Source organism: Oculina patagonica, chromosome 7 (assembly GCF_052425735.1).
Source record: "Oculina patagonica isolate OP01 chromosome 7, crgOcupat, whole genome shotgun sequence".
NCBI lineage: Eukaryota > Metazoa > Cnidaria > Anthozoa > Scleractinia > Oculinidae > Oculina > Oculina patagonica.
In genome coordinates this window covers 26,481,238-26,506,498 of record NC_135764.1, presented here as the reverse complement: position 1 = coordinate 26,506,498, position 25,261 = coordinate 26,481,238, and the positions used below count along the sequence as shown (strand labels likewise).

Below are 25,261 nucleotides of genomic sequence, written 5' to 3'. Positions count from 1 at the left end.
ATGTTTTTAAAAAAGGCTTTAAAACGCACAATTAATGACTCTTATAACGTAAAACAGTGTTACGACACATATCGTAAAATTTTCTCGTTGGGTGCCCCTGTTTGATCACTCGTTTCACAACTGACAATAAAACGTTAGCTTAGCTCTTGCATGAAAACAAGCAAGTGTATTATAAACTCCGTTTTTATTTTATTCATTTAACCAAACATTTAGACCGCCGGGAATTTCTAGTTCAGCAGAGGCAGTTTTAATGGCGTCACGTAAATAAATAATCGAAATATCAAACTCCTCGTGCAGTTATTGAAATAGAAATAATACGGGAACTGAGCTTGTTGCACGGGTAGAGGAAAACTGATGGTAACATTTTTACCTTTCAAATAAGAATTTTTTTAAACTGCATGGTCAAAAGATCTGCTTAAAAATTGTCCTTTGAATGAGAATCTCTGACACAATTAGCCATCTGTTGGTTAGGCATCCGAAAGAGTAGAAGAATACTTAACACCTAAAATAAGGCATGTAATTACTTCTACACCTCGAATACAAAATTTTCTAGCAAGTTTAAAACTTCTATTCAAGTGCTATTTTAATTAACTTTCTTAGTCCGCGAATCGCAAAAAGAGAGAGACTTTAATTACGTCAGGCAGCAGCCAGCTTGCGAGTGCTTTAGTTTGTGAGAACAAAAAGAGTAATATATATTTCCTGGGTAAAACACCATCTGAAAGTATAGTTGGACATTTTACAAAGCGTGAAATGTAGGCTAATTTCAGTAATCCTGTAGCCAGCTTTCACTTCGTCTCTAAATAGCGGCTTTAGAGCAATTTTAGGCAGATTTTTGAGCCAAAAACGTTTCAAATTTTCGCCTTTAAAACATCAAGGAAACCGTTTTTCAACGTGAAAATTGCCATGATCCAAAGGTTTAGTATTTATAGTTGTTAATTCACTTTGATATCTAAATAAAAGCAGCACAGTGTTCGAAGCAGCTCGGTGAGGTTTGTCGTACAACTTGGTCGCCAGACTTAATTATAAGTCGCGTTTGAATCTTCCTACTAGAAAACATCCAGTTTGAAGATGATCCTTGAAATCGGCTTGTTGAGGGAACGGTGTTAAAATCAGGTGGAACCTAAGTACTACGCTTTTGACATCTTCGAAAACAATTTTGCTATCACCACTTTGAAATGCATGCTATAATTCTGCTCTGCGTTCGACCCGGAACCTATTTCTACGAGGATACATATAGCTTGTGACAAGGTTTGTGAATTATAATTAGTTCACTAGACAATAAGCAAGCAAGGCCACTGAACTTTAAAAAATTTTTTGGACACTTCTATAAAAGTAAGAAAGCTCTGAGTCTATGTTCAACCATTTGATTATAAGAACAGATAATCCGGCTGCTTAAGTATATATTCTAGGATTGATAGAAGGGTTGCTGTAGTCTATCTCGACGTATTGTGTTGTTTTGCAATTTTATTTCGCGCAGAGAACAGAATGTCAGTAAAAAGACAATGGTTGGCTTAGTTAAACACAAATCGCAGTATTTAAAAAAGGTTTTTAATTTACAAAACAGTTACCGCTTTGGAACTGACGGTTTTATTACAAAACTCTGATTCGCTTATCTTTTTTCACTCAAAAAGGATAACCGATATTCAACTTTCGTTTCCCAGATTTCTTGTTGATGATCGGCGATAATCAGCTTCTCTTGTATAAATGCGCAATAAAGCTTCCTGCATGAAGTGCTTTTGTTTTGTATTTTGTACAGCTAACCTTAATATACTTTTATTTGCTGGCTGTGTTATAAGGTAAACTTGAAAATCTTTAATGTCAATGCCTATGAATTGACACGCACAACGGATTGTGTTTAACAGAAATATTATTACAAATTTTGTGAAGCAAGCACTAGGCTTTGACAGCGTTAAATCTGACGATTTTGGACCGTCTTGCTTGGTAACACTAGTTACTGATTTTATTGAATATTTCAGAAAGTGCAAAGCTGTGACTAATTATATTTGTCAACTCGCTCGTCATTTTTTGAAGACAGTTGGTTTCACTATTGTTTGGTTTGGCTGTCATTGTTGTCATGAACCGCGCCGCAGTAGGCTTTTCATTCTTTCATTTCGTTTTCCATGTACACCCAACCGCAATCGCCACCTCAATCTCTTGACTAAGGAGAGGTCAGATTATCACTAGAAAGAATAAAAAGAAACAATTAACTCCATACATATATCTTGCTCGCGGATCTTTCACACAAAAGGCTGTCAATTAAAAACCGATCAGTTTTGTATTAGAGAGGTTTCAGCAAAGATGGACGCCTTTTGTGCGCTTCAAGTAGGGCGGGCATTCAAACTGACTTCTTCACTTGATATATTTTAAAACACGTTTCTATAATTTGTCCGACTGTCATTTTTTTTCTCTCGTGTTAAGTTTAAGCCGCGTCCTGTGGATAGACCTCAGAAACAAAACGACAGGCGAAAATTTAGTTTCTGATTTAAACAGATGGTTTGTTATGGCTTGGTTAACCGTTCCGCTTTTCAATCTTTCCTCAAAATATTGGTAAATATTTTGGTTTTGTTTGGCATTGATGTAAGTTGTCTGACGTGTATTTTATTGTTACGATATAATTATTATTACTTTTTGCCGCAGCCGGCCTTTATAACAAAAATAAATAAAGGATCTTACTTAAAAAAGGCGTTTAGATCTTTGTTCGCCATTTTATGAGTTTACGCCTCTTTGATGGATGTTAGATTCTTTTTAAAACGCTTGAAATCAACTCATATGGTTGCAAATAATTAACTGTCGTCGCGTCGGTTAAATAGAAATCACCGACAATTTTAAACCAGCCAGTTTCAAAAGAAAAATGATTAAACTTTTAATATTGGCAAAAAACAATTCTGCTAGCATTGCAAATTACGGCTTTCTTTTTAAGTGCACGCACATGTTTAGATAAATCAGACCAAGAAGAGTTTTTACAAAAAGAGACCCTTCTAAAAAATCAGGAAATAAAATGATCAGTGCAAATTATCATTTGTTGTGTAAAAAGTTGACCGAGCCTCGTCAGTTTGGCGCTTTTTAGTATAAAGTTTAATTCAAGATGGTTCATTACTGGTCTATTTCGTGTCTTCTTTTTCTTTTCAGATCTATTTGTCCTATTCTTTGCCGAGAGAAATTCAAACGCCATGTCATAATTATTTTACTGCGAGATCGAATTAAAAAGCCGTTAAGGTCATAGCCCAGTGGGGAAGGGAAGAACTTAATCCGACTTTTTAAGAGCAATACGACTAAATCCATTGTGTTACGTCATAGGACACCGGGTTTACAAGGCTAGCCTCACGTGAGAATTTGTACCGTTGCACGAGTGTCACTTTCTTCGAAAGCGCAAGCTTGAAATTCGCGTGAAAATTTTCAAACGGTTTTAATGTTCAAGCACTTCAGATACAACACATTTCCTCTTAATGATACATTGTGTTTCGAGTTAAAGGGTACCGCTAAATTGCTTGGCGTTGTTTTCCACACTTTTTTTCAATCGAGGGTTAAAGCAATTATTCCGCGGAAGACAACGGATCGTAGATCGCATTGTTTGGTCTCTTTGAATAAGGAGCAATTTGGCTGTTTTGAGCCTCTTTACCGAACAATTTGCTGTAAATCCATGACGTTCTGGCGTCAGCGATTAGAAATTGCACCCATCATTAAATAAACTGCTAGCGGCAATATGGTTTTCTCTTCCGCTAAGTTTCGCATGGAAAGGGCAATAGCTTGTCCGCGCAGTGTCCACAAACGAACATTTCTATAGGCGTTTAATGCAAAAACACTTAGTTTCAATTAAACAACATGTGCTAATGATCCTTCGACTAAAAGAAGGGTTGGATCTTTGTTGTGGGCTAAGAGAGATTAATTTAGTGGCGCTTTTTCGCAAAGAAGATGTTGTAAATTTTTCGTCAGTTTTGAACACGCATGTGAGATCTGGCTAAGCGGCGCAAAACATGCACGGCTATCTTGGCCCGTACACTCTGTTTACTGAGCCTTGTCAACAATAGCAAATTATACAGCCATGATAAAGACATACTGACAACAGCAGCTGCTTTTGTTGTGCGTGAAAGCTATTAGAAGATAAAATACAATGTAATTAGAGCCATATTATCATAACAGCCAATTAGATTTGCATAAGCCATTCTTGCGAGACTCCGCTTCGAACATACATATTAACCAGACATGCACGCGTGGCCCCGAGGTTTGTTGTTTAACAACCAGTCAGGTGGTTATATATTCCGGTCTCATATCGAGGTTGTGAACAGCAAGTTGTCAATTTGTCACATCTGCGAGCGCGACTTGTTATAATTGAGCCGTTCTTCGGTTAACGCAGCCACATGAACCTCAACTTTCAAGCCGAGTACTTTGAGCCGCCCGCGCCTTGCAAGTCAGCCTTCATGGAGTTGCCTTCGACACCAGGGCCACATAGCTACTCCAGCTACAATCCTGTTCCTCCGAATTTCAACCCGTATACAGCGATGCGTTACTACCATCACCCTCCATCTAGCCAAGATTACTCGCTCGCCTGCAACGCCAGAAATTCGTTCCCGATGCCGCCAGTTTTGAACCATCATCCGCTTCAACATCATCCCTATCTGTCGCCTTCTATGCAGGGCTTTGGGGCGCCACACGATTCTCCTCATGACGGTAAGTTGGCATTCAAATCTTTACGATTCCCATCCTGCGGCTTTTCAAATTGCAATTTTGCACTTCCTCGCTTAAGGTAAATTCGGAAGTTGTTAAGCGCGCTTAATTTTCTTGTGGTCGCCTTAGTTGAAAGAAATTAGGGAAGTTAGTGGACTCGCAAACTTTGCCAAACAACCTTCGAAGTGTTAAACTGTATTGTCAAATAGCAGTAAAATTACTCTAAAATGAACGGTTAAAATACTCCGTAGCCCTTTGCTTGATAAGTTGAACGACGAAATGATACAATTTAGACACCACTTTTAAGCCTCTTTCTTGTGATTCTAAAGAGAGTTTAACATACTTTAACACATTATCTCTGCAGATTTGAAAGGACCATGTGACGAACCAAGGCTGAACGGAAAGGGAAAAAAGATACGAAAACCACGAACCATCTACTCAAGCTTTCAGCTCAGGGAACTAAATAAACGATTCGCGAAGACACAATACCTCGCTTTGCCCGAACGCGCTGAGCTAGCCGCATATCTTGGCCTGACACAGACCCAAGTGAAAATTTGGTTTCAGAACAAGAGATCTAAGTGCAAGAAGTGTTTGAAAGCGAGCGAGGACAACTCAATTGACGGGTCGGGCAAATCAGATAGCAGACCGGGATCGGCAAATGGTTCCAGCACAGGAGCTTGGTCAAACTCAGAGGGCACTGCCACGGGAAATCACGACGCAGAATCTCCAAGCCTTGCAGTTCTGGCGAGTTCTAAACAAGCGATTCCAACACCAAGTTTGGGTCAATGGTGTCTGAAAACTCCTTTCGTCCAAGAGCGATGCCAAAGAATGTGATAACTCTTAATTTCAAGAATGAACTTCATATAAAAAAATACTCAGTTGTATAAAGCAAAGTGTACAGAAGGATGCGTTGTTTTGCTCAGTTATCAATTACTTACTCACAAGGCTTTTACCTCGTCTCCTAATGAAGTAGAAATGTTATCAGTATAAGAGAGTTTATCCCGACAAAATCTTGTTAAAGTTGTAGAGTTTTTAATATTCTGTAAATATAATTTATTTGTGTCATATCTTAGCTTGTATAGTTTAAACTTGGAGAGAAAATCTTTTAGCACACGAGATTAAAAGTAGCTTTTGAGTTTACTCATGTAGCATGCCCCACAGAAGTCAACCTGATTGAACCATAATGCAGTTTGGAACATCAATAGGTAATTGGCCATACATGTGACAGTTATTGTCATTTTCAGAGGGCTAAGACGAACAAAATGTCCGTGAAATACGATATATATCACATACATATTGGTATCGTGGATTTATTCTTCATTTCAGAATAGATAAACTATATCTTCGTCCGCGGTACTAAGTTTTCGTATATTGCCTTTGATGTGAAAGAGCCGATTTCTGTAAGAACTGACTCCACGCGCCGTTCGTAAATATAACTCAAAGAATAACAGCTTAGATCTTCTCATATCTATTATTTAAGAGAGTATCAATAACATTTTAGCAATGCCACAGCAACTGTTAAGTGAATAAAGGGCTCTTTATCAGTTATAAGAGGTTTTGTGCTTAATTTTGTCTTGTCTTCATTGGCTTTCAGTAAGAGATTATTTCGTGTGGAAGACCATGGTGTTTTCTCAATAAACGGCATGTGTGAGCGCGACGAGTCTTAAATTGCCCTTGTGTTGACTTTTCTTGTTTCTGCCAGCTCTTGAAAGAGATATTTTTATTGTTCTTTCCGCGAGTGTTAAACAAACATATCGTCATCACAATGATATTTTGCATTGTTCCATTTCTTGGGCTGGATCTCGATGATTTACGACACCACGATCCAAACTATAATATTGTCGCCCAGGGGGAGACGTAAATAAAACCATTCTTTCATGATAAGGTCTTTAGTGCCCGCTCGTTTGACTGACCGCAAGAATCGAAGAAAATAAAACCCACTACCTAATTTAAGCTGGGAGTGTCAAAAACATTTCGGAATGGGCGACCGGGTTGTAGGCCCATTATCAAAACCAACATTTTCTCAATACCTACTGGATGTCTATTGTTTTGTGTTATTGTTTGTTGTGTTGGATATGTGTCTTGTATATGCATGTGAATGATTCCGGACAAAAAACCAGCCCATTACTTTTAATTCGCCGAGTGTTATCACTCGGGCGTAACCTCACTATTTTATCTAGGAACTTCTAATGGTGTATGATCTTTGTTACAGAGTTATTAAAGTAGTAAGCCGCCATGGATCCTCAGAACCCATCCGAATGGGATAAGTCATAAATATTTCATGATTCCTTGGAAATTTTGCGGAAAATGCGTGCAAAAGATTCGCCTCGGCGCCTCGCTCAAATGATTCAAATAGACTGTCATCCTTATGGTGTCAGGAATTGACTTCATAACATTCTTGTCTGAAGAAAGCGTTAAAATAAATTAAAGCGGGTTTTCAATAACACAAGTTTACTCTAACCCTAAGCCCTTAACCCTAAGCTTTTACGCTAGAGAACTGTTCAGTGAAACGAAACTAGATCAGTTTAAACTTTAATTTACTTTTTTACTAGAGGTTAACGCACTCGAGATTCCATCTAACAGCGGCATATTCCAGCCATCTTAAGCCGAGAACACGCACATTAAAGTATTTCAAAAACATAATAACAGTTATGCAAAAGCTATCCAATGACAAGACCAGACAGGTGGATGGCATTTTATAGTTATTGGGGAAGGTCTTAGCAGGAAGGAAACAACAGGAGATCTTTGAAAGAAAGAAAAAAAAACTGATAAAAAAACTGTTTGTGGGATAAATCGCAAAACGCGAAGTACTGCATGTTTATCTGGTATTTTCTTCGGACTTTGAATGTGAAAATAGAACATGATCTTACTCTTAACCGGCCGACCCAATATAAGTTGTTAAAAACCCGACGTCCTTATGCCTGCGTTTTAATTTCAAGCTTGAGGTGGAAATTGGGAACGGCCGCTACTCCAAAAAAAAAAAAATACCCCCGCTGTTGAAATCTTTTAATCACTGGTATTTTCCCAGTTTAATCAACTGGAAATTAAAAATGCCTATCAAATCCTAAAACACTGACGATAAATTCTGTGTATATGCTTATGTTTAATTTTAACCAATGTAGCATGTTATGTTTAAGGAAAGCTTGTAGCTTGTCGATAAAACACTGACAAATTGTAAAAACCTTAATACCCAGGCATTTGCACCTTGAAATAGCTAAAACATGTGTAATGTGTGAATAATCGACGCCGTTAAGTGAATAAAATATGCCGTATTTTAACTTTAAACATTTCCTCGCCGTTGCACGGAGTATTTTATTCAAATTTTACTGGGATAATTTTCGAATGTTTCTATTGACGGAACAAGGATACGTTCTTCTCAAACATCCATTGGTGTTGAAATGATATCATTCCATTCTAATACTTGTTTGTCAAGAAGTGGTTTAATTGGAGTAAATTGTCGCTAATATCAACACGCTCGTATCGAGATAAATGCACCTCTAGACACAATACACAGATTCTCTCTTTCGGGCGATAAGATATTTGTTTGTGTTTAACTGATGAAGGCTTTTCGGCTCCGTGCACTGAATAAAACATAGCTTTTAATATGTACAAATGGTGGCGTTAGAAAGCTTTTAGATTGGCTGTTTTGCTTTGTATTTTTCCGCTAAATTAAAAGATAATGCAAGGGAATATAACAGACCGACAAAACAGCGCTAACAACGATGCGTAGCTGTTCTTAATTGGTGCTTCAAAATTACCTCCAATTTGGAAATGGCGGTCTTTCCCCCCCCCACTATTTGGTGCAATTTTAAAAAGCTGCGCGGCGGTGACGCCGCAGCCTTAGAAGTACTCAGCGTTTCGAAACTATTCCGCTAACACCTGCGAGTCAATTTTCAAGTTCATAATACTTAGCTTTGTTATCGTGAGTTTTGATCTCACGCTATAGAGATTGTTCAAGCACTTTGAAATTTTATTCAATCGCACTCGCTCTTACATAACTGCGCTTGTTGACTCGTACTCGACAAAAAGTCATCCAATATTGCGAGATGGTGCTTTATTGTATACATGATGCAGCTAGTCTTTTTTTAGCAAAACTTGGTGTCAGATTTCATATAAAACTGGCCATAGGCAACGCTTTTCCGTTTTAGCTCAGGTGCCTAAGAAATGCTAATTCTCCAGCATGTTGCTTTTGTTCTGCTTTCGACTTAATGGACTAATTACTAAATGGCCTTCTAGGCCCAATTTTCGCATATAATTAGCCATGAATACAGATAGAAAGATAATTTAGAATATCCTTTAATGGCTCAAAAGTGGCAAGAAGCGATTTAGTTGGCGTTTTATTGGCCAAAATTGCAATTTGGGGCTAATTCGCTTTGATAGTCTAAATTGCATAAGGGTGAAATTAAAGATAATTTCGTCGGACAAATGTTGCTTAATATATGGGTGGAGTTAACGACTGCGTGTTATGGTCTTAGAAGACAGAAATCTTTGTTTTCAACACGTATACGGAGTTAATTAAGAACAAGACAAAACTTCTACCCAGCATAATTTGAGATGAAAATTTTGGGCGGCCTAGGAACCATTTTGTCAACATTTGATCAATTTCCTCTCTGTTCAAATTCGTGGTATTGCGTTATCTTTTATTTACGCAAGAGCTTTGCCACAACGCCTCAAGTTTGGTTCATTCAGTGATTTTGTTAATAGAGTTTATTAACAGGAGTTACGGGTCATGGATAATTAGCCTGGCGGACAATAGGCGTTAATGGAGGGCTTCGGTGTGTATTTACAAAACAAAGAACTTTTGGTCGTTTGCACAACTCAAAAGTTTGTTTTGTCGAGGAGTCATTGTATCTTTGCTAGTCCTTTGTGTAAATAGCTTATAAAGACTCTATTGTACATTGTACTTCCAAACATCAACGCTCTTATGCAAAGAAGTAAAGCATTAATGAAGTTAACTTCAGAAGAAAAACGTGTTCTGTTGCTTCTACGTGACTCGCGAAGACAATCTTACTTTTGTTTTCCGCCATTTTGTTTTCTCACGGGCATAGAAACGTCCAGAAAGTTGCTAGTTTCTAAAGATCCGAGCAGAGGTCGAGTAATCCCGAATGATTTCTAATTGCAGCTATTTCCGTAGAAAACATCTAATCTGTTAGACTAAGCGTTCTTAAAAGTGTGTGCTACTCAATCTAATTACAGGGTAATAGTTTTGCGCCACAAAACCATTGAGTTAATTGTCGAGTTTTCGGATCTCTCGCTGCGCTAATTTACCTGTGAATTGTTTGTTGTCTTTAGCTTGGTATCATTATACTTAATAGCGCAAGACGAATTTTTTTGTTCGCTTGATTAAAAGAAGGAGAGAAACTTTTCCACGCAAAGTAAACAAGGAGGTATTTTAAGTAAATTGAATATTATGCCATCAGCATACATTGAATGTATAAACTAACACCCCCTATATGACGCCTTTGTTGTTTATTTTGTCGTTCTTGCTGAAAGTGTTTAGCAAACATTGGACTCCAATTTACTCAAACTTCTTTGAAACACAGCTATCATCGATATATCAACACTGTTTGAGCAAGAGAATGGATGCACACTTTTCGTGATATTTGCTTTGGCGCACTTTGACTGAAAACATTTCTATAAAAGACAAAGGTTTTTGTGAACTTTCAAATTAAATATTCAAACCTCAAGGCCGCACACAATGAAAACGCTACGCACTTTACGGGTAATCTGTGAAACGCTGAGAAGGAGCGTGAGTTTGGAAATAAAGCTGCAAACTCAATTAACACACTGTCGAATTAATAGTAAATGAGACGTATTTTCAAATGAAATTAGCTCTGTTAGAATAGAACATTTCTGCCGTACTGATCAATACAAAGAAAGAAGTGGAGATATATCGTTAAATATATAAACTGAGCTTGTCGGAATGACTCATGAATTCTCACTTCACAAGTTACTGGTGTTTTCATTCATTTAAGTTGCAGGTGGTTCAAATTCCACAGGAATGCTTTAAAGGCTCTAAAAATACACTTAGCGATAATTTTTATTGCATAACCGGGTGTTAATAAGTCGTAATGTTGTTTTGGCGCGCGCAAGCAATATAGGAAAGCTCTCGAGTTTTATCACATCGCGGCTAAATGTGTCTAAAACTATCAATAAATAACAACTAATAACCGCGGAGTGATGTCAGAAAAATATCATCCGTAATGTCAAGAAGCCCTTGGCTGTCCATCGAGGCATGAAAACAGGAAAGTATTGTACTTGGTATAAACAAACAAAACGGAAACCTCTTAACTCAAAAGAAGCAAAGAGTTTTGTTTTAACTCGATATTTTTTCTATACGGCCGGACTATAGCTAGTTTTCAGCATTAAGCTTCTATTAAAGCATTTAAGGCATTTGATAGAAAAAACGGAAAATTTGTGCCAGAGGGTGACTGGACTGTTTGGAGCCTTGGAACAAAAGGGAATTATGACACATCAAAAAGCTTAAGTGTATGTCTAGAAAAAATTCAATTCATCGACCTACTTGAAGATTGAGCGTTATCTTCAAGCGATAAGAATAATAAATTGCGTCAGGTAGTTACCGCTACGATAATTTCTTAATAATATCAATTAGAACATCACTTTCCAAAAAAGCAATTTCGCGCTAATTTCTGAAGCTTCCATTCAATTTTCAGCAGCTAGTCAATGAAGTAGAATACGCACCCAAAAATCAACCAGCTGCGTTCATTCGCGGTTTGACCACAATGTGTCTGTTTCATGACAAATTCCTTTTTGCATTCAAATTGGGCGTATAGCTCGAGGCTATAACGCAGTATCCAGACTGTGTAAGAGCTTTGCAAATGCCACGCTACTATTAGAACCCATTAGCGCTTGACGGCACCGTCTTGAGGAACAAAAAGAGAGGAATTGTCATTTTTATGTGCGCACAAAATTTTAGCGACCCTTAATTTTACAAAATACTCTCCCTACAATCATTATAGGGAACGAGGGATAATTTAGAACGCAATGGCTGAAGAAAGTATCAAAGGGAGTGTGAAGCATTTAATGCGCAATCTGTAAGTGATATTGTATCAGACATCAGAAAACAAAGGTTTTTCTTTTATCACACAAGTCGGACCACAGCGTGGAGGGCACTTCAGTAAATTGCTTTGCGTACTCACGACTTCGTTATTATATCTCTCAGGGTGAAGCTTCGATACGATTGGTCAATTTCTCAGACCAAATTTAACAATACGGTCTGCTACCCGCCTGCTCTGACGTACAAGTTTGATATATTTCCTATCTCCATTAAGGCAAGAGATGTAATAAAAATATTTTTTGTTCAGTCGGTCCGTACTACAAGATACTTATCTTATTTTTCTAAGTCAGTTCGATTCATGGCCCGCTCGCGAATGTTTTTCGCTTGGGCCATGTACTGACGTGAAATAAGTCTCGATCCTTACTTAATCCTAGTCAGACCGGGCTTTTTTGGACCTTCTCAGACCGGGGGGTCCTGTAACTTTGCTATGTAACTTCCAGAATATTTAAGCAATCACCATGAAACTTATAGGATGTATTGTACGTCCGAAACCCTTTCTTTTGGTATACGTCACGTGGGATGGTGACGTCACATCACGTGACGATTACATCATGATGTCAAAACAGCCGCCATCTTGGATCCGCGATCTTATATTTCAAAATTTTTCCAAAATGCCAGAAAACCACCCAAAATAATTGCAAAGTACTCAAAATGAATAACAATGTGCTTTAAACCCGTAAAAATGTAAATATAATGCCATTTAAGTTGATTTTTATTAACAGAAACACGCAAAATTACAAATTTGGGAAAACATGCCTGTCAAAATGCCGTTGCTGTGGTGATGTCAAGTTGTTGACACATCATCCACCCTACCAATTTGTTGCCAGATAAATTTTAGGAAAACTCAGAAAGTTTGGCAGCGTTTGGTTAAAGCTTAAAAAAGTTATAAAAGTTCAAAGTCAGCGCGGGTCTCAAAAGCCCCCCCCCCCCCGGTCTGAATAGGGTTAAGAAATGGATAAAAAGGCATAAATAAACGAAACATGTAAGGGTTATTTGTGCTTTTTTTTCCGCAGTGACAAGCCAAGTTCTTGCGACGTTGAAGTCTAAGAATTAAGAAATGTTGGCTCTACTGCACAGTTTAAACGAAAGATCAACCAGATCTCAGACATACTGGATTCCCACACAGCAATCATATAAAACAATATTTTATAAGCATCTTTTCTATTTTAGCTTACGACTTATAATTATATATATATATAATTGATTGTAACTAGCGGTGTTAAAATAAAGATTATGAAAATGGCTCAGTCAGCTTCTTATGCTTTATGATAAAGCCTCACGTGCTTTTATGCTTTATGCTTTATATTTGTTAGATTGGAATTGCGTGAATCAAACAGTGTGTTCGTTTTTGCTTTATAAAATTTCTTGCGTTTTCCTTCGTCGAACGCAAGACTTGAGTGAGATTTCATGGGACGGTGGACCAAAAATGGTGTGGTCTAGCTTGGTTCGCCGATTTGGCCACCCCGCATCAGGGGCGAAAACGAACGACATCATCGCCAAACGACGTGTATGCCTTCTCGCGCTATACCAATCTATTGCTCGAGATCGTGTTCTCTTCAAGTAGAATTTGCGGAGGCTGCCTATTTACCGAAATAGGGACGGACCACTAATCAACTTCCTTATGTTTGGAATGAATGTAACATTAAGCACAAATATCAACAAGCACATTCTCCCAACTGGAACCATATATTCCCTTTGATAAGGTTGGGAGAAATTACAATTGAAGGTTACTTCCTTTTAATCAACCCTTTAAGCGCTGAATATCAACAAGCAAATTCTCCTAGCTGGTCACAGATAATTCTTATGGTACGGCTGGGCGAAGTAATAACAAGAGGTCATGTACGTTATTAAATGGCAGTTAACGGTTCGCCAGGGTAAGAGGTAATGAGATCTGCTTATCAATATCAAGGCCTAAAGGGTGTGATTATTGTACGTAATACGGCATATTTCGAACAAATGTTCATCATCAGAGAGGTCAACTCTGATATGCCTATCTATATATTAAACAGAACAAATGTCGGAAAAAATCAAATGCCCCGAGCGGGATTCGAACCCACGACACCCCGATCTCAAAGAAGGTGCTCTAACCACTGAGCTACCGAGGCAACCACAGTGGAGTGAGTCGAATATTTGCTACAAGGGAAACATTGATTACCAGACATTTGCTCCCAGGCCTCTCGGGTGATTATTGCATAGCTATAACAAAAAATAACAATAACGAGGACTAAGTGTGGCTGAAAATGGGGAAGTGGGTGACAAAGTGCTCCACTAAAAAATGTCAGCCCCTTGTACTCCTGGAGTGTCAAGCTAACAAAACCTACAGCCCAGGAAGAGGCACACGCCGGATGGAGAGGAGGGAGTAGGGCCACCTCTCAGGGCCGACAGTGAGCACTCCTGGATAGAGAAGAGGGAGTTGTGCCTCCTCTCTAATTGGAGGGGGGCAGGGGGGAGGGGGGAGTGGTGGTACGAAAAACTTTCGTCTGTAAATATATATTTTTTTAAATTTATGTACCTCTGCAAACATTGTTTTTTTGAAATGCAAACTATATTTTATATATATATATACCGTGTTTGCAAGCAAATTATTTTGCCTTTTTAGGCTTTTTTTTTATTTTTTGTTTTTATAACCGTCCAGCCCCCTCCAGAAAAATAATTTAATGGTCAGTCCCTTAGAATTTCGAGTTGGACTTCGAGTTAGACTTTTCCGTTGGATTTTCGAGGTGGATTATATCGAGTTGCATTTCGAGTTAGATTTTTCAGTTGGATTATCGAGTTGCATTTCGAGTTAGATTTTCCAGTTGGATGTTTTGCACTGCATGCAAACCACTCCAGTTTACTTGCGGTTAGCTTTCATACATTTTTTAGGGCGACACTATAAGATGTATTTATGCTTACAGAATAACACTTATTTACTTAACGGCCCTAGCTGAAGTAATAAAAGAAACGACAGAATGAAAAATAATAAGGGACTAAAATTTCACTAAATTACTTTATTATCATGGAAAAGTCTGTAAAGTAAGAAAAAAAAATAAAAGCCAAAAACCCGGGGTATTTTTAGTTGTTTAACCGTGCAAGTACTAACCCAGTCCGAAACGGCGTGATATAAGTGACGGACCATTTTGTTTTGGAGGGGGGGGGGGGGGGTATGAAAAATATTGAAAAAATTGTTTGCAGGGCCTGGAAAGACAAAATAAATTGTTTGCAAACGCGATATGTATAACAAAAAATAGTGTTTGCAGAGGTGCATAAACTAAAAAAAAAAGTTTGCAGAGGAAAAGTTTTCATCCCCCCACCCCTCCAAGAAAATAATGGTCCGTCCCTAAGATATTTTATGCTGTTGATTACCATTGCATGTAATTCTAACTAGAAATGGACATCACATATGTATTGCTCGCGAGCAAGCGACAGGCTATCTTTTTCCCCCATACCAATAACCTTCGGGGGTGTCTTAAGGTGATTCCACTGAAATAGAAGGAGTATTAAAAATTTTCTGAAACTTGGTCCAGGTTACAATTATGTTATGAGCATTCAAAAAAGAAATAAAAAAAATGGGGGTCACCGCGCTAGTTTTTGTGTAAAATGGATTGGAATTATAGCAAGTATACGACCCGCGAGGTATATATTAGCAACCCTAGTAATCCGAATGGGGAACTATTGTTTCTAGAAAAAGAAGCATTTTTGCATTAAAGTATTAGTCTAATTCAACAAAATAGACTTTAATCTTATATTAAAAACTCTTCTTATTGTACAGGAATTAAGATCTTGAAAGAAATCAAAGATTTTGCTTCGTGCGCACGTTAACGGCACTACCTAAAAATGTGCTTTGACTTCATTAAAATTAAAATATCTCAATGAAGAATGTTAAACGTTTCTTTAAATCGCGATATTTTGTAGACAACCGTATGACATTTTAATTAATGCATTAAAAAATGGGGATCACCGTGCTTGTTTAAGAGAAAATGACTATTTATTTCCCTACCGAGCTTAGCCTGAAGGGAATCTCGTAGTGTTCTGTGTGCGCGCGCTAAATGACGCAAAAACTTATGCGCAGCAAGGATGCGCAATGCAATTCCGTGTAATCACCTTAAAGGAGCAGTGTCACGTTATTCCCCGTAAGTCTTTTTCTGATTACTTTTAAATTGAAGGAAACCTAAAATATTAGCTGTCTTACATACAAAAACCACCAAAGTGATAAAAACGCAAAAATAAACAAGGATGGATTCGACTGACGAAGATTGAAACGGATTACGAATGACAAACTTGAAAAAACTTGCCAATTTTTTCAAGATGCGTTGTCCGTGACGTAGCTCCTTTAAGCTAAAACTAAGATGCCTAAAATAAATAAATAAAACCTCCTTTTGCCACTGAATTTTCTAAAAAAATACGCGTTTTTTAAACCGCTAGATTTTTTTTTTATGATGCCAAATTTCCCTGACGCTACTAAAAAAGCACTTTTTTCACTGGAGCTAGATTTTGATGAAGATTACGTGATAAATATCCAATAGTTACTTTGGCACATGCGCATAAGGCAAAATTTGGACTTTTCTTGGCTGACCCGTTCCGTTTTTTTTTTTCCTGCTCCTTTTCCTTTCGTTTTTCTCTTTCTTTTTATTCTCGCTACCTTCTACTCTTTACATAATTTCTACAAGCATGAAAAGTTTTGGTCCTTATTATTGGTAAACGCTGGAGAGAAGACCTCGACCAATATAGCTGTATTGGCCTGTTTTTACCAAGAATGTTGCACTAGAAAATGATCATGTTTTATTTGATGAGCTCTGTCAGAATGTAATCAGTATTCAAAATGGACGGTTGTGTGGAAAAATCTATATTATATAAACTGCAGTGGTATAGCGAGTGGTAGCAAATTGATAAAAATGGTATCACTCATGTAAGGATAAAAATGTTATCCACACAGGTGGGCCAAAGTTTATCGATGTTAAGTCGAAACATCTTCGGATCTTCCTGGGCAATCTTCGGCAATCTTCGGACGACCTTTGGACAACATTTTGAAAATCTTCAGAAATCTTCGGAAAATGGTCGAAAATCTTCCGAAAAACGTCAAAAAGAACGTAATTAGTTGGTTTGTATAATAAACAGAATAATACATGGCTGCTTGGAGATATGAAATTTATCTTCTCGATTTCAACACCCGAAGATAAATTTCATATCTCCGCGCAACCATGTACTGTCCTCTATATCTTATCTGCTTTAGTTTCTTATTGTAGAAATTGTTACGTGTAAATTGATGACATAACAAGTGGTTCAATGACTGCTCCTCCTAAGCCAAAAAAAGTCGGGTATAGCACCAATTAACAAATAAAGAAGCCTCGACTGTGCTCTGTTCTGTTGTAAAGCACGCAGGAAGAGGCTAGAGCACGAAAGAAGTGTAGGGAGAAACACTCGCCTACGGCTCGCGTTTCACCCTACACTTCTTGAGTGCTCTAGTCGCTTCCTAAGTGCTTTACAACAGAACAGAGCACAGTCGAGGCTTCTTTATTTGTTTTAAAATTAAGAAATTCATTAATTTCCCCACGAATTCGCGCAATTATTTTCAAAACAAACTTTTTTCAAGCGAATAGAAGTGGCGTCAGCGTACATCTGTACTCTGATAAAATACGCAACAATTAGCCAATCACAAAACTTGTTAGAATGGTTAAAAGAATTTGATTGGTTGAATAAGACAACAGCTGTCAACAGCTGTCAAACCATCAAGTTTGAAACCATCAAAGTTCAGAAATCTACAAGCTGAAAACGTCAAGTGGAATCCGAATTTTAACACGAGTCCTTGAAGTTCTTATGACTTTTAGTACAACACAGGATAGAAAAGTAGACTGTTCAGTGAAAACCGGCTGAATTCTGGCCCATGAAAACTTGCATTTTGTTAACTTGACAACTAGAAAAACAAACTGCTCAAAGCTTGTGGCTGGTACTTTACAAAATGCTGCGGCCGTGCGGCGTGTTTCGCGAATAATTTACAACCATCGGATTCAAGGAAAAATTAAAGTCGGGTGCTGTGATTGCTGTGGCCTTCCAGTCATTGCACTGTTAAGGATATAGGAACAGGATTGTCTTCCTGAATTACATTGGAGGTTTTTAATTTCTGGACGTCTGCTTTTGGAATGAGAGGTAAACTTGTGTTCGATGTTTTCTTTGTTTCCGCGCTTGTTCAATTTTTTCTAACTTTGCAGCAGCTTGTTTGAAGCTTGAAATTCAGTCAACCCCTTTTGCAATAAAAATTCCTCGGTTTAGGGTGAATTGTTTAGGTGTCTCTCGATAGCGTTGCGAAATCCAAGAAGCGATGACCTCAAGTAAAGTTCACCGTCTTATGTTCGAGCTTCGGCGTAGAATTTACCGAGGTTGTTGTCTAGCTTCTTTGTTGGTCATTTTGTACAGTTTTTGTGAAGGCTTTTGGCAGTTTTTCTTTCACGGCACCAAGCTGTTTTGAAAACGCCAGAAAAAATTATTCAGTCTGTCGAGTCTGTGATAAGTCTGAGTTGTGCGTGTATTCGCTAGCTAATTTAGTTTTCTGTTTTTAGTGCAGAATGCACTATTGTGATGGTTTGGTGGGTTGGCGTTTGCTAAACCCCTAAACCACTAAACCACTAAACCACTAAACCACTAAGCCACTAAACCGCTAACGCGGTGTAAACTTTTAATCACCAATTAATTAATTAATATCAATTAATTAATTATTTCTGTAAAGGGGGGAGGGGATGGAGAGCACCTGACCGTGTGCCCTTGGTAAATCGGGGAGTCCATTACGATACTTACAATTGAAGAACTCAAGGTATATATTTGTTTCAGAAAGCACTATGCTCTCCTTGTGGTACAATTCTTTCTGGAAAAAATACTTTGTGCTAAACGCATGCGCAGATCAGTCTTCATCACGAACATTGCGTTTTTCTTCTGCAGAAGGATTCGTGTAGACTCCGTGGCCCCAAGTTAAAACCACAAATTAATTGAATTAGACAATAAGGCGTCATAGCAGATCATGTGAAATATTTCTTGATATGGCAATGCTGTTTTCTTAGAAAAGGTGATCTAGCATCTCATAATTAATTGATAACCTGATAACATCTGTGTTATAATCAATGTCGCCTTCTTTGCAGAAAATAAATCACGTTACCATAAACATCATGTTACATCCGTTTTTGACAAAAACAAAAGTATGTTACATGTTTTTGACAAAAACAAAAGTATCTCGTTTGCTGTTTCAATAACAAACTGAAATTCAAGCTATCGAAAATTAAAATAACAGTGACGTGTTTAGAAATTTTGTATTAAAGCCTAACGTGGTGTGCTTTTCAATGCGGTTGAATTCCTGTAGAATCCGTGGCGTTAATTTAATTAGACTTAAAAGGCATCACAGCGATCTGCGAGAAAAAAACAACAATATCATGTTACATCCGTCACTTCCTTTCCTTTTATTTGTTCTCCATCGGTTGAACTAACCTCCGTTTTATTTTGTAAAACCTCTGCCGCTTTAGTGTTTGAACATGCTTTCGTGACGGTTCCGACATTTCTTGAAAGAAATCTTCACACTACGTGCTTCTCGGCTTCATGCTTGAGTGAGCGTGTGACGTGTTCACAGCGCTTTCGTAAATCGTAATTAGGTATGCAAAAACTTGCACCGGGATTTTCGGCGTGAACACCTGATAACCAGGAAACAAATATCCTAGCTGTACTGCGTTTTAAAAACCCTTTCGAAAAAGATGTTTTTTGATTAGATTTGTTCTTTAGTTTTGAGAATCGTCTTTCGTGCAGTTTAAACCGTAACTTAATTAAATTAAACAAATGTCATCGATGTCGCCGTAAAACAAACAAAAAACAAGAGTTTCATGTTACGGCATTTTCAAGGAAAACAAAAGTATTTTGTTACAAACGAACGAAAGTGTCGTGTTACGTTTGCAAAGATTAACGTAAGGAACACCTAGGAAAGAATACAAGTAGCCTGTGAACAGTTTTTCCGAAAGTAAAGTAAAGCAAATAAACACGAACATATATAAAACATCATACTTTCAATTGTTCCATATTGCATTCTGCACTTACCAAATCATCGAGATTTTTTGAATTGCTGTTTGTTTGTTTTGTTTTTTACACGAAAATGTAGCTGTGCGTGTTTCATCTAAAATTCCGTATTTAAATAATGAGCTCATATTCAAAAACTCAGATAGCCCATTTTGTACTATCTTTCGTGTTTTTCGTTTCTGCTTTCGTTATAATGTCTTCAATTTCGGCCTTGAGTTGTTTACAAATCTTTGGTTGGTTGTTTGGTGTTGTTAAGCTTACTTTCCGGCGCGGTGTTTTTTTCCGTAACTTTCCGTAATTTCACTTTCTATCGCCGTGCAATTTGTGCTGTTCGGAACAGGCCTTTTTAAATTAACTGACGCTAAAGGCTCGTTTCCATTCTCGTTTTTCAGGTCAAAGAAGATGTCAGGGTCAAGACAAAACCCGAGAAAGACGTTCAGGAATAGTGGTCGGCCATATTGGGTCGATGGCGTGACATTTCCTCCGTACATCTGGACTCTGATAAAGTACACTGTTTCAGCCAATCAGAGCGCGCGTTATATGAAAACTTAATTATAAAAATGTTTTTTCGATTGGATACAATTATAACATTAAAATGTTTTATTAATTTAGATAAATGGGGAAATATCTTAAGTCTCCTTTCTTTCGATTTTATTTTAAAATCTAACCCTTTCTTGGAAGTTGCCTTCAAAAGTGCTTGCTAATACTGAAACGGTGTCGATTTTTTCGATATTTGATTCCCGTGCAAGTTTACATAATAAACCGAAGTAAAAGCGGTTTAGGGAAGTGGTCATAACAAGTGTACTCGACAAAGACCCACCTTGTGTAGGGGTAGGGGGTTATGCAAGATACCACCTGTCTGATTAGCCAAATGGACAAAATTTATTGGCTTCAAAATTTGAGTTAAGACTTTCATATTAGGTGTGCGTGAAACTTGCATTGCTGGAGAAATGACACAAGGATGTTTGAATCTCTCTCTTAGTTTCTACTCCTGATAGAGTGGAGGCTATGCAAACAAGACACCATCTTTTAGGGTAGGGAAGGGGAGGGGGGGGGGGGGGGGTACACGAAGAGACCGCCTGTCTTTTTGCAGAGTGGTGGGTCCTGTCTGAGTACAATAGTTTTGACTATTTCAATATATGAAAACGTGTTTAAACTCAGTCAACTCTCACAAATTTTGAATAAAATTGCACAAGTTCTAACATTTACTCTGCAAAGCTGTTTCAAAGTGCCCTAATATATTTGACGGAAAACAAGGCGATTTTTCGTTACGCCCTTCCATTGCCCCTGACATATAAAAGGATACGTGCGGGATACTTTCCAAATGCATTCCGTTTTTAGGACAAAGAAAACATTTCATTTCTTTATTTTTTTTTATTGAGTTATAGAAACATAGTAGAAGTTAGGAAGAGCAAACATGTTATGGCAACACGAGCCGCAGTCAGGTGTTTCAACAGCTTTTTTGCCCGCGACAGGGTTTAAATCCACCACGGTTTTGTCATATGTCAAGGAATTTTCGGAGCGACTTGGCTGCTGTCTTGCTACAACAACAAGGCACTAGACCACCTTCTATACAGGAAATGATCTGAGAGCACGACCGGGATATTTGACCCATCCGTATCCAGACTTCTCTTCTCATCATATCTCGTCGCGCCAGTAGGCGCATAAGGCGCATAAGGCCCCCTTATCCTCCAGGTTGGGGGTTAGGCGTAGGGCTTCCCACAAGTTACTCAGCAACTTTTTGGCAACTTTTAATGATTCGAGCGACTTTTTCCCCTTCTAGCAACTTTTTTCCTCTCGAGCAACTTATTGCATTTTGAGCAATTTCCAGATCGAAGATCTCCGAAGGTTATCCGAGTGTTGTTCAAAGGCAATACGAACTTTTCCGAAGATTTGCAAGTTTGCCGAAGACTTTCGAGGAACATCTAAAGACGTTTCAAGTTTCGGCTCATTCTGCATTAAAACATTACAAAACTCGTCAGCAAACATTACGTCATCGATATCTTCACGATTTTTCTCATGTGTTATTTAAATACTTCTTTTACTGTAAAATTTTACCTTCAAAGAGAAATAAGCATATATTTAGAGAAATGCTCTTGATTAAAAGCAGCGTTTTGGATTTTTTGGAGCAACTTTCGAGCAACTTTTATTATCAGAAGCAACTATTTTGGATTTTTGGAGCAACTTTTGAGCAACGTTTTGAGAAATTACAGGCAACTTTTTGGGAAATTTCGAGCAACTTGTGGAAAGCTCTAGTTAGGCGTAGGGGTTATCAATCCTACCCCATAAATAACAACTTCTTACAGAAACCAGAAACGTGGACAATGATACACATTGCCCTCTAGAACAAAGTAATTTATTGATAAAGACCCGCAATGGTGCACACGCAGGGTCAACAAAACTATTCGAATAAGACTTCATTGCAACAGCATCAACACAGGTTGAGATTTCAGAGGCATGGATACCCACGGTCAAGAAACAGACAGCATTAGACCTGCATTGTAACGGACGCCCGAGGAAACAACTCACCAGAACGGTAAGGACCAAAATACACCAATCGCAGCCGACCATTGTGCAATAAATGGTGGAACGAAATCATTCAGCCGCAGGACCTGATGGAGGCTAGCAGTAGTCATTAGGATGGACCAATGGATGGAAAAATAAAATAAATTAACTTCGAGACATCATCATCGTCTATATTAAAGGCTCATTCAAAAAGATAAGCTTTAAGAGACGATGTAAAATATACTAGTGTTCCTGTTTTGCGTTTAGTGGCAGGAACATGCGAATTACAGCGAAAGACCAAAGGCTCGTAGCATTACTGAGCCTCTCTGTAAGGGTATTTCCGAAGAAATTAAATCGAAGACGCGAAGATCACCGCGGAAAAACTAAGATCTCAAGATTGAAGCGAAGATCTGAAATTGACGAAAATTCACGTGATCAAATTGAACACTCCGATATAAAATTGTCAAAATTCGTTAAAGACTACAGAAAATATCTGTTATTTCTGAATGTTGGCATTTGAGAACATTTCACGGAAAAAACCGAACGCAGAGAAAAACGAAGATCTTCTTAACGAAAACGAAGATTTGCAAAAACATTGCGAAGAAAACAAGGACTGTGGGTACCCATAGAGAGGCTCATTACTATACATGTTACTTCGAAAAATATCCAGTATAATACCTGAAAGTCAAGCACTGTACCCTTGTCACATTTACATTTAGTGGGTTTCTTGTCCGTTTTTTGTTTTGTTTGTTAAATTTCGGCTTTCAATTGAGTTTTTTATCCTGAAAAGTAAAAATAATTCACGATGCTCGTTTTCGTATGTGTGCGCGGAAGAAAATTTAGTGGTGAACAATAAAGACAATAGAGTGTTTCTGTCTCGGAGCTATCGGTCTGATAGTTGGCCCTTGGAAATTTGATTTTCTTAAAACTAGCATATTAGCCCTCGAAGCTTCGCTTCTCGAGCTAATATTTGTTTTAAGAAAATTAAATTTCCGCGGGGCAACTATCAGCCGATAGTTCCTCGAAAGAAACACTCTAAAAATGCTCCCTTAACACTCCCGTTAAAAATGCCCGGATCGATAGTGCCCGCCCGTGACTGTTTTTTTGTAAACAAGCTGCCTGCAGACAAAAAAACCCAACCAAATTCACTGCATTTAGTGGGTTTCTCGTCTGGTTTTGTTTCGTTTGTTAAATTTCGGCTTTCAATTGAGTTTTTTATCCTCAAAAGTAAAAATAATTCACGATGCTTGTTTTTGTATGTGCGCGCGGAAGAAAATTTAGTGGTGAACTATAAGGGCTGATAGTGCCCTCCGGCGGACGGGAACTATCGCGTCACGTGTTCAATTTAAACCAATCAGAATCGGAGAAAATTTAGTGGTGAACTATAAGGGCTGATTGTGCCCTCCGGCGGACGAACACTATCGCGTCAAGTGATCGATTTAAACCAATCAGCGGTAAACAATATTCGCTTATAGAAAACTCGGGCTCATAGTCTATTTGTTAAATAAAACATGCGAACCATAATACCAGGGAAGCTGGCCTAATTAATTCAGAAATGTACATTCCCCAATTTTCTACTGGCCTTTGTAGCTAATATATTTTGTGGCCTTTTCTTGTGCCAAAGCAGCCATTATCGCCATTATGATAATGAAAGGTCTTTAAAGTAATGATCTGCGTCGCTAAATATAAACGGGGTCTCGCCATTTAGTGAACATTTGTCCAGCTGCAAAGGGTTTTGCGTAAAAAGAAAAAAATAGTCTTATATCTCGACCTTCCACCTTTCAGGCAGCTCAGTTGCTTAACCTTTCCTACTTATTTCCAAACAAAATCTTTTCTCAATTAAAATTTAAAGACGGCAAAGCTGAAAAAAAATTTCCGTCGGGTAAATGTTGTTTTTGTTTCAATCGCTTAAGTCCATGCTGGGCTATTTTCAAAATATCTCATAAAGTCACGGTTTTTTCCGGTTTCTTTGAGAGTAATACGGGCAAAATTGCATATATTTCCTGTAGTCATAGCCGAGAGGCATGTTTATTGTCTTTTAATTATGAGCTACTGTAAACATGTAGCAGTTTTTTTTGTGCACGTGGTAGAGCCATGTCTAGAAGCTGTGCGGAAATCCGAAAAGGACTATCTTAAAATTTGTTTAAAAAAATCTAAATCTGAAGCTTAAACAAACGCCAAAAGCTACTCCAAAAATCCCGATGTTGACAGGTGAAGATGCGCAAGCATTATGGTGTTTTGTTTGTGTGTTCTAAGTTTACATATTTCAACCATTTGTTAAAAAATATCACAACTAAAGTAAAACGTGAAATAAAGTTTTCACTTTTTATGGAACGTGGGTCCATTTTTTGCCATCAGACAAAACTGCCTTTTGCGTTGTCATGGATAAACGTTGGCAATAGAACTACAAGAAGAATACGCGAGCCATATTTGACCGTTTGTTTCAGCGTGCATGGTCTTGCTTCTTTCTTCTTTGTTTAATGACTTGGTATTTATATTTTATAGAGGTTTACACGATTACATCAAGACTAGTGCCGCTAAGCGAAAACCATCCGTCTTTATTGACTGCTAACATTTGATGTATATACACGATCTTTTTAACTTTTACACACAAGATTAAGGTGACATCAGACTCAAAACTGGCTGGTACTGGGTTAGTATAAGTATCAAATTTATGCGACGGTCAAGTCAGACGCATAACACAACAGTTTTTAAAGGCAAAATAAAGATGTCGCTCGTTCAGGAAATCTACGGAGTGGATTTTCCTGTAAGTTGTTGTGAGTAAACTGTTTGGCAGCGTTTTGGGGGTAATTACAGAAAAATTCACCGTGGCATTTTCAAGGCTTCCAAAAATCGCTCATAACTTAACAAATCGCGTTTGATCGCCATAAAATTTATCATTTTATATAATTTAAGCATTATTTTTTCAGATTCTAAAAAATCTAAGCAATCACTTTACGTTTTCCCGTTTTAAAACGCGCTTAA

General features: G+C 37.9%; 1 protein-coding gene, 1 long non-coding RNA gene and 1 other non-coding gene across 3 annotated transcripts; 2 read left to right on the top strand and 1 right to left on the bottom strand.

Annotated features, from left to right (window-relative positions):
- The first annotated feature begins 732 nt into the window (after positions 1 to 732).
- LOC144660340 (uncharacterized) lies at positions 733 to 12,981 on the top strand. Its single transcript, XR_013572079.1, has 3 exons — positions 733 to 1,248; positions 11,646 to 11,720; positions 12,757 to 12,981. It is a non-coding gene; the product is annotated as an uncharacterized LOC144660340 (long non-coding RNA).
- Positions 3,940 to 6,903, top strand: LOC144660087 (homeobox protein Dlx1a-like). Its single transcript, XM_078520644.1, has 2 exons — positions 3,940 to 4,668; positions 5,030 to 6,903. Exons 1-2 carry the CDS (start codon positions 4,359 to 4,361, stop codon positions 5,497 to 5,499), a joined length of 780 nt encoding a protein of 259 aa, XP_078376770.1. The 5' UTR covers positions 3,940 to 4,358; the 3' UTR covers positions 5,500 to 6,903.
- A 794-nt stretch (positions 12,982 to 13,775) lies between the features above and the next one.
- On the bottom strand, positions 13,776 to 13,848 carry Trnas-uga (transfer RNA serine (anticodon UGA)). Its single transcript has one exon. It is a non-coding gene; the product is annotated as a tRNA-Ser (tRNA).
- Positions 13,849 to 25,261: the final 11,413 nt, after the last annotated feature.